The sequence below is a fragment of the Procambarus clarkii genome, chromosome 8 (genome assembly GCF_040958095.1).
Source record: "Procambarus clarkii isolate CNS0578487 chromosome 8, FALCON_Pclarkii_2.0, whole genome shotgun sequence".
Classification (NCBI taxonomy): Eukaryota; Metazoa; Arthropoda; class Malacostraca; order Decapoda; family Cambaridae; genus Procambarus; species Procambarus clarkii.
Window position 1 is genome coordinate 4,748,276 of NC_091157.1, and position 10,000 is coordinate 4,758,275.

At 46.2% G+C, this 10,000-nt stretch overlaps 2 protein-coding genes across 2 annotated transcripts in view; one reads left to right on the top strand and one right to left on the bottom strand.

Moving 5' to 3' along the window:
* Positions 1–796: 796 nt before the first annotated feature.
* On the bottom strand, positions 797–1,558 carry LOC138359475 (ice nucleation protein-like). Its single transcript, XM_069318702.1, has one exon. The coding sequence runs from the start codon at positions 1,556–1,558 to the stop codon at positions 797–799; it is 762 nt and encodes a 253-aa protein (XP_069174803.1).
* A 1,032-nt stretch (positions 1,559–2,590) lies between these two features.
* Positions 2,591–10,000, top strand: part of LOC138359476 (S-antigen protein-like) — an 18,655-nt gene continuing 11,245 nt past the window's right edge. Inside the window, exon 1 of the mRNA XM_069318707.1 lies at positions 2,591–2,796. Coding sequence (XP_069174808.1) covers positions 2,591–2,796 — 206 coding nt within the window. The remainder of the gene's footprint in view (positions 2,797–10,000) is intronic.

Below are 10,000 nucleotides of genomic sequence, written 5' to 3' on the forward strand. Positions count from 1 at the left end.
CGGACCATTATAGTGCCCCAGACAAGCAGCTGCCCCGGCTAGGCAGGGAGGGGAAGGGTGGAGATAAGGACGAGGGTCCCAGGGTAAGGCTAGGGCCCGTGAGCCTTATGGGGAGCGGTCTTGAGCGCTCACCTGTTGGAAGTGAGGGCACGCGTTCGCACACACTTCCCTATCGTTCTCGTTCACGTCTCGTATTGTTTCGTTCCATTCGCGTTGTTGTTGTTGTCACTGGTCTCTTCTCGACATACATATACATACATATATACATACATATATGTATATATTTCCCTGTACTTTTATTTGAAATATTGGACTAAAACTGAGTGATAATTTATGGTGTTTTTGAATGGTCATAACTGAGGTTGAGCGAAAAGGTGAGCGAAACGTTATGGGAATTTGGCCACCTGGGCGGTCAGTTTTGGCCGCGGTCTACACTCCACTTATGCCAGAATGTGTTTTTTTCTCTCTCCCTTCGTTTGTCTTCAGCGGCTGGAGCAGCTGTATGGTTAGTCTGGCTGTGTTGCTGTGTCCTGGCCCGCTGTGTTGCTGTGCCCTGGCCCGCTGTGTTGGTGAGTCCTGGCCCGCTGTGTTGGTGTGCCCTGGCCCGCTGTGTTGCTGTGTCCTGGCCCGCTGTGTTGCTGTGTCCTGGCCCGCTGTGTTGCTGTTCCCTGGCCCGCTGTGTTGGTGTGCCCTGGCCCGCTGTGTTGCTGTGTCCTGGCCCGCTGTGTCCTGGCCCGCTGTGTTGCTGTGTCCTGGCCCGCTGTGTTGCTGTGTCCTGGCCCGCTGTGTTGCTGTGTCATGACCCGCTGTGTTGCTGTGCCCTGGCCCGCTGTGTTGCTGTTCCCTGGCCCGCTGTGTTGCTGTGCCCTGGCCCGCTGTGTTGCTGTTCCCTGGCCCGCTGTGTTGCTGTGCCCTGGCCCGCTGTGTTGCTGTGCCCTGGCCCGCTGTGTTGCTGTTCCCTGGCCCGCTGTGTTGCTGTGTCCTGACCCGCTGTGTTGCTGTTCCCTGGCCCGCTGTGTTGCTGTGTCCTGACCCGCTGTGTTGCTGTGTCCTGGCCCGCTGTGTTGCTGTTCCCTGGCCCGCTGTGTTGCTGTGTTCTGACCCGCTGTGTTGCTGTTCCCTGGCCCGCTGTGTTGCTGTGTCCTGACCCGCTGTGTCCTGGCCCGCTGTGTTGCTGTGCCCTGGCCCGCTGTGTTGCTGTTCCCTGGCCCGCTGTGTTGCTGTGCCCTGGCCCGCTGTGTTGCTGTGTCCTGGCCCGCTGTGTTGCTGTGTCCTGGCCCGCTGTGTTGCTGTGTCCTGGCCCGCTGTGTTGGTGTGTCCTGGCCCGCTGTGTTGGTGTGTCCTGACCCGCTGTGTTGCTGTTCCCTGGCCCGCTGTGTTGCTGTGCCCTGGCCCGCTGTGTTGGTGTGTCCTGGCCCGCTGTGTTGCTGTGTCCTGACCCGCTGTGTTGCTGTTCCCTGGCCCGCTGTGTTGCTGTGCCCTGGCCCGCTGTGTTGCTGTGTCCTGGCCCGCTGTGTTCCTCACTCGCTTCGTGAATTAAGTCGCTGGAGGGAGTCATGATTCAAGGAGGTGTACACACACCTGTATACACACGTGTACACACATGTGTTTAGTTAAGGTCCTCGCCACACCCCTAGTCAGGTATTGGCCGGCTGCCACATATATATAGAACCATCAAGCCATGGTAATTAAGACACTTATAACCTCGTGCATGTAATGATTCTATTGGCCCTTTCACTTTTCTAGTTCTGGGATTGCTTTTATTGAGCCTTAGGCCTATGTCAGCCTCTGGAGGGCTGTCAGGGATTAGACAGGAAGTCACTAAAAGTATAGTTTAGTCTATGTATATTTAGTCTAAGATTATAGCAAACTTTGTGTCTATGCAGAGAGACGCGGGGTATATATATATATATATATATATATATATATATATATATATATATATATATATCGATAGCTTTTTCTTATCACGAATACTGGAATATGCCTTTAGCAGCGTTGAGGTCTCCTGTGTGAAGGATTCAATCTCAACAGCTTTAATACAACCCTAATTTAGTAATTTATTTCTCTGTAATAGTGTAATGCAATTCAACAGAAATGCAACTGAAATAATCATTAAATACAAACTGCTGCAACAATCATGAATGTGTATTATGTATTTGCTTCAGAGTTGAGTCGCGATAAGATCTTTTTTAAACGGATGTTTAAATCAACAGAAATAAATAAAATCTAAAATATGAATAAATGCTTGAAACGGTAGTAAGAAATGAGCCAATAAAGTGGAGGATTTATTGACCGACTGGCAACCGTTGGGCTCCAGAAGGTTATAAAGGTGGGTTGGGGGGCCGGGCCGTACCCAGTCCGAGGGGTCCAGTCATGGGGTGAGAACCTCAAGGTCTTCCTCTCTCTCCTTTCCTGTTTCCTGCCTCCGATGGTAGGAGGAGGACCTCATCCGGAGGAGGAGGGACAGTTAGTGCCACAGCAGTGATGGAGGCTGACGGTGATATTCCATACGTGTGTGTGAGATAGGGGCTTTTCTAGTGACTTGAAGCATCCCAAAATCCTTGTGTATTGGTGCATATAGAAGGCCATGGCGGCGTTTTACTTCAGCGACTTCGGGAGTGGATGGTGGGACGGGCGGGCCGACTCCCTCGTCTCCAGCACCGGTAGTTGGGACTCCCTTGGGACCCGCTGGGACTCGTTAGACTCCCGGTGGATGATTCTGGGCGATGAGGATGTCTTCTTGCCCTCGACGGTGGCTGTTCCTCGTCCCTGTCTTCCTGACGTCGATCTCAGGTGAGTCTTTGTCGATGTCCTCCTTGTTGATGTCAGCCTTGGGTGTGTCAGCCTCAGGTGAGTGTTGCTTCAGGCTAAGTCTGTTGCTTCTGGCTGAGTCCCTTGCTTCAGGCTGAGCACCTTGCTTCAGGCTGGGTCTCTTGCTTCAGGCTGAGTCTGTTGCTTCAGGCTGAGTCTGTTGCTTCAGGCTGAGTCTGTTGCTTCAGGCTGAGTCCCTTGCTTCAGGCTGAGTCTCTTGCCCCATACCTGTGACAGTATTCATCAAGTATGTATTCACTGTACGTCTTCTCTTGCCAAATCAGTACCTACTACCTTTCTAAAGGTACTGGTGTTCGCAAGAAAATAGGTAATTGATGAATACTTGATGAGTACAGTCAAGTATTCATCAAACTAAAAGGGGCTTAGTTGAAGAGTTTGAGGTCGATAGCGCTTATCGGTCATCAATAACGACAATAACGTTGAATAAGATTCATCAAGACATTTACGAAAGCTGTGCATCTTTCCTCAATCATGGCGGCTGTGTGTACATTTGATGAATATAGGTGATGAGCCCCTAAATGCTACTTATAACCTCAATAATCACCTTGAGCTGTGAAGTTTTGAAACCCTTAAATTGTACGTTTAAATTCATTCCAAACCCCTGTAATTAAGAACGGATGTCCGTTTTCTTTTATACCCATGACTATCGTATATTGACGTACCCATGACTATCGTACCTTGTTCCCTTTACTACCGTATGTCGTACCCATTACTGCCGCATATTGTACCTTGCACCAGGCGTGGATCTTGCAGGGCATGGCATAGTTTGTTGCAATCCAGGTATTGACTTGCGTCGGCAGCACACCCATCACCCGGTTAATCGGTTAATTATTGTGTGTATATATATATATATATATATATATATATATATATATATATATATATATATATATATATATATATATATATATATATATATATATATATATATATATATATATATATATATTTTGGTAGCAGTCTTTCCTGTAGACATATTTTATTAAATATGACCGAAAAAGTAAGATTAATAATTCTAACACGAATTTTCTCAATCTTTCGTACATTATGCTTCACTGTTGGAGGTAAATCAAAAATCACTTCTCCAAAATTCATTTTTATTTCTAGTCTGACGCGACACGGGCGCGTTTCGTAAAACTTATTACATTTTCAAAGACTTCACAAATACACAACTGATTAGAACTTGCGTTTCCCTGATTTTATATCTACATTTGAGTGAGGTGGGAAGGGTGATGTGGCATTACATTTGAGTAAGGTGGGAAGGATGATGTGGCATTAGAGGATATTAATAGGGTATTAAAAGTATCAACACAAGACAGAACACGAAACAATGGATATTGAATAGAAGTGTTTGTAGAAAGCCTATTGGTCCATATTTCTTGATGCTTCTATATTGGAACGGAGTCTTGAGGTGGGTAGAATATAGTTGTGCAATAATTGGCTGTTGATTGCTGGTGTTGACTTCTTGATGTGTAGTGCCTCGCAAACGTCGAGCCGCCTGCTATCGCTGTATCTATCGATGATTTCTGTGTTGTTTACTAGGATTTCTCTGGCGATGGTTTGGTTATGGGAAGAGATTATATGTTCCTTAATGGAGCCCTGTTGTTTATGCATCGTTAAACGCCTAGAAAGAGATGTTGTTGTCTTGCCTATATACTGGGTTTTTTGGAGCTTACAGTCCCCAAGTGGGCATTTGAAGGCATAGACGACGTTAGTCTCTTTTAAAGCGTTCTGTTTCGTGTCTGGAGAGTTTCTCATGAGTAGGCTGGCCGTTTTTCTGGTTTTATAGTAAATCGTCAGTTGTATCCTCTGATTTTTGTCTGTAGGGATAACGTTTCTATTAACAATATCTTTCAGGACCCTTTCCTCTGTTTTATGAGCTGTGGAAAAGAAGTTCCTGTAAAATAGTCTAATAGGGGGTATAGGTGTTGTGTTAGTTGTCTCTTCGGAGGTTGCATGGCTTTTCACTTTCCTTCTTATGATGTCTTCGACGAAACCATTGGAGAAGCCGTTATTGACTAGAACCTGCCTTACCCTACAGAGTTCTTCGTCGACTTGCTTCCATTCTGAGCTGTGGCTGAGAGCACGGTCGACGTATGCGTTAACAACACTCCTCTTGTACCTGTCGGGGCAGTCGCTGTTGGCATTTAGGCACATTCCTATGTTTGTTTAAAACATAACAAACATAGGAATGTGCCTAAATGCCAACAGCGACTGCCCCGACAGGTACAAGAGGAGTGTTGTTAACGCATACGTCGACCGTGCTCTCAGCCACAGCTCAGAATGGAAGCAAGTCGACGAAGAACTCTGTAGGGTAAGGCAGGTTCTAGTCAATAACGGCTTCTCCAATGGTTTCGTCGAAGACATCATAAGAAGGAAAGTGAAAAGCCATGCAACCTCCGAAGAGACAACTAACACAACACCTATACCCCCTATTAGACTATTTTACAGGAACTTCTTTTCCACAGCTCATAAAACAGAGGAAAGGGTCCTGAAAGATATTGTTAATAGAAACGTTATCCCTACAGACAAAAATCAGAGGATACAACTGACGATTTACTATAAAACCAGAAAAACGGCCAGCCTACTCATGAGAAACTCTCCAGACACGAAACAGAACGCTTTAAAAGAGACTAACGTCGTCTATGCCTTCAAATGCCCACTTGGGGACTGTAAGCTCCAAAAAACCCAGTATATAGGCAAGACAACAACATCTCTTTCTAGGCGTTTAACGATGCATAAACAACAGGGCTCCATTAAGGAACATATAATCTCTTCCCATAACCAAACCATCGCCAGAGAAATCCTAGTAAACAACACAGAAATCATCGATAGATACAGCGATAGCAGGCGGCTCGACGTTTGCGAGGCACTACACATCAAGAAGTCAACACCAGCAATCAACAGCCAATTATTGCACAACTATATTCTACCCACCTCAAGACTCCGTTCCAATATAGAAGCATCAAGAAATATGGACCAATAGGCTTTCTACAAACACTTCTATTCAATATCCATTGTTTCGTGTTCTGTCTTGTGTTGATACTTTTAATACCCTATTAATATCCTCTAATGCCACATCATCCTTCCCACCTTACTCAAATGTAATGCCACATCACCCTTCCCACCTCACTCAAATGTAGATATAAAATCAGGGAAACGCAAGTTCTAATCAGTTGTGTATTTGTGAAGTCTTTGAAAATGTAATAAGTTTTACGAAACGCGCCCGTGTCGCGTCAGACTAGAAATAAAAATGAATTTTGGAGAAGTGATTTTTGATTTACCTCCAACAGTGAAGCATAATGTACGAAAGATTGAGAAAATTCGTGTTAGAATTATTAATCTTACTTTTTCGGTCATATTTAATAAAATATATATATATATATATATATATATATATATATATATATATATATATATATATATATATGTATGTATATCACGAAAATAAACACGTGATTAAGAATGTGACAATGTCAGACCACGAAGGAAAAATGAAACAGGAAATTTCCTTAAGTACTTTCGTATATTAAATACATCTTCAGAAGGACCTTCTGAAGATGTATTTAATATACGAAAGTACTTAAGGAAATTTCCTGTTTCATTTTTCCTTCGTGGTCTGACATTGTCATATATATATATATATATCAGAGGTGGAGTGGGGCTTCTTATATGAGCCCAATAGGCCTATTGCAGCTTTCTTACTTCGTATATGTTTTTTGTGGTGGAAAGGGCAGTGTGCTTCATGTGTGTAATGTCTGGACGTGTATAGTGGTCATGTCTGGACGTGTGTAGTGGTCATGTCTGGACGTGTGTAGTGGTCATGTCTGGACATGTGTGTATAGTGGCCAATCTTTTCATATTGCAAATCACCTCTACTGTCTCCCTTTCTTATTATCTCTCTCTCTCTCTCTCTCTCTCTTTCATTCATTCTCTCAGGTTCTTCCTCCCGAAGTATTAAGTCCCAAATGACGGTGGGAGAGGAGGTTGTGACGCCATAGCGAGCGTCACAGCTTGCTCTAGTGTCCGTGGCGTTACCCTTAAACATGTTTTTGAGAAGAATGGACCGCAGCTCTTGGGCTCCGTCTACTCGAATGGTGGATTATTTTTTTTTGAGATATATACAAGAGTTGTTACATTCTTGTAGAGCCACTAGTACGCGTAGCGTTTCGGGCAGGTCCCTGGAATACGATCCCCTGCCGCGAAGAATCGTTGTTACAACCAAGTACACATTTTACTGTTGCGTTAAACAGAGGCTACAGTTAAGGATTTGCGCCCAGTAAATCCTCCCCGGCCAGGATACGAACCCATGACATAGCGCTCGCGGAACGCCAGGCGAGTGTCTTACCACTACACCACGGAGACTGTATAATTATATCATTAACTGCGTGTGTGCATGCAAGTAGCATTCTAAGTTAAATATAGTTTCTTGTTCCTTGAACTTACGAACGGGGTCGGATTTGATTCGATTCACCTACGTTTTGTTGACATTAAGCGTTTTCTTTTCTTCCTCGTTTTCTGTTTCAGGAGATACTATTGTGATTAGGTCAAACACAGGAGTTGTCGAGTTTTGTCGTGTTGAAGTGTGGAAATTGTTGGGGAACCGGGGCTTGTGTACCCAGAGAAGAACCCCTCCCCCCTCCGTCCCCTACCACTCCTCCCCCCCTGCGTCTCATTTCCCCCCCCCCACACAATCCCCCCTACCCCCCTACCACCTCCTGCAGTGACGTCATTACGGTATGACGTCAGCAACTGGTGGTTAAAATCGACTGGCGGGGCTGTGTACTACCCGTGTGGTCGACGTCAGGCCGCGACCACACTACCACCCGTCCTGCCCAGTTGGTGTTCACCAGACGACAGAGCCGTGAGTCGTTTATTCTGGTCCACGGTGGCTCTGGTGCCGGGGGCGTCCAGTGGCACTCCGGCTGGCGCCCTGCCTCCTCACCCCACACACGCTGGCACACCTCTGCGGGCTGGGGAGCCTGAAGTTAAGTTAGGTTAAGGATAGGTTAGGTTAAGTTAGGGTAGGACAGGATAGGTCAGGATAAAATAGGTCAAGATAGATTAGGTTATAGGAAATGATAGGTTAAGTTAGGTTAGGCACTCACTACTAGGTTGATACTAGGTAGTATATTAGTTAAAAAAAAGGTACACCTGATATATCTTGAGATGATTTCGGGGCTTTAGTGTGCTCGCGGCCCGGTCCTCGACCAGGGCCGCGGGGACAGCGGCTAAGATATGCTAAGATCTATTTCCTATTTTATTGTATTAAAATACAGCACCCCCCCTCCTCCACCAACCCCACCCCTCCCCGCGCTGCACCCTACCCCCTTCCCCCTGTAGCCCTCATTGTTGATGTTGGAGCCTTGATCACGTGGTGTCTGTTTATCAACAACAATAACATGTGATGCAACTGCCACTCATGACTCAGAAGGTCAGTGTGGGTGACCGGGCCGCCTCTTGGCCGGTGGAGGGGTGGGGGGAGGATGATTGGGGGAGAAGATGGTTGTGCTGGTTAGTGGGGAGGGAAATAGGCTGGTCAAGGCAGCATGAATGGTGTTGACAACTTCACCTTGTCAAGTCGTGTTTTCGTTAGCTTCAGTAAGTCTCGTGACGTCGTAACTACGCACCACATGAACAGCTTCCCCCCCCCCCTTCCCCAACGCAATCCCCCCTAGTCACTCCTCCCAACGATATCCCCCCCTCTCCCCCCACATTACAGAACCCCTCCCCCCCTGGCCACATCTTTCACCCCCTCCTCCTGCCACTAGCTAACCATTCCCTCTCGCGTATTGTGAACACATTTCCCACCATCACCATCCTTGTTGGAGGCGCGTTGGGGGTAGTGACCCGGGTCACACTCTTCACCCGTGTGAACTGTTGTAACACTTGTGGCTTTAGGAACCTCTTGCGGCTTTAGGAACCTCTTGCGGCTTGCGGCTTTAGGAACCTCTTGTGGCTTTAGGAACCTCTTGTGGCTTTAGGAACCTCTTGCGGCTTTAGGAACCTCTTGTGGCTTGCAGCTTTAGGAACCTCTTGCGGCTTTAGGAACCTCTTGCGGCTTTAGGAACCTCTTGTGGCTTTAGGAACCTCTTGCGGCTTTAGGAACCTCTTGCGGCTTTAGGAACCTCTTGTGGCTTGCAGCTTTAGGAACCTCTTGTGGCTTGCAGCTTTAGGAACCTCTTGCGGCTTTAGGAACCTCTTGTGGCTTGCAGCTTTAGGAACCTCTTGTGGCTTGCAGCTTTAGGAACCTCTTGCGGCTTTAGGAACCTCTTGCGGCTTTAGGAACCTCTTGTGGCTTGCAGCTTTAGGAACCTCTTGTGGCTTGCAGCTTTAGGAACCTCTTGCGGCTTTAGGAACCTCTTGCGGCTTTAGGAACCTCTTGCGGCTTTAGGAACCTCTTGCCGCTTGCGGCATTAAGAACCCACCATAGAGCCGTTAGACCTGAGCTGCGGTTGGTAAGCAACTACCTATCTCGTTTCCACCAGGCTGGTCGATGAGGTATGGGAGATCTTGGAGAAGAATCTGCGGGAGAGAACGGAAAAATTATACATATTAACGTGGGAGGAATAAGATGGCAGTAGCTCAACTGTGGGTGTGTGTCACAATCGTTGGGTTACATATGCATGTTCATACATATATTTGCATGTGTACATTTATATATACTGTTATATATTACGTACAAGAAAAAAGCACATTAGTACAATAAGGAAAGAAGTTATTGATATTCGAATTAATCTTTCAGTTGCCAAAAATCTCACATTTGAGATTTAATTCATTTGGGGGATTGTTATGTTGGCATCCCATGTGGTTGTTATGTTGGCATCCCATGTGGTTGTTATGTTGGCATCCCATGTGGTTGTTATGTTGGCATCCCATGTGGTTGATATGTTGGCATCCCATGTGGTTGATATGTTGGCATCCCATGTGGTTGTTATGTTGGCATCCCATGTGGTTGATATGTTGGCATCCCATGTGGTTGATATGTTGGCATCCCATGTGGTTGATATGTTGGCATCCCTTGTGGTTGATATGTTGGCATCCCATATGGTTGATATGTTGGCATCCCATGTGGTTGATATGTTGGCATCCCATGTGGTTGATATGTTGGCATCCCATGTGGTTGTTATGTTGGCATCCCATGTGGTTGATATGTTGGCATCCC

Coding starts and splice junctions, on each gene's coding strand:
- LOC138359475 (XM_069318702.1), bottom strand. CDS start 1,558: ATGACTCCCTCCAGCGACTTAATTCACGAAGCGAGTGAGGAACACAGC.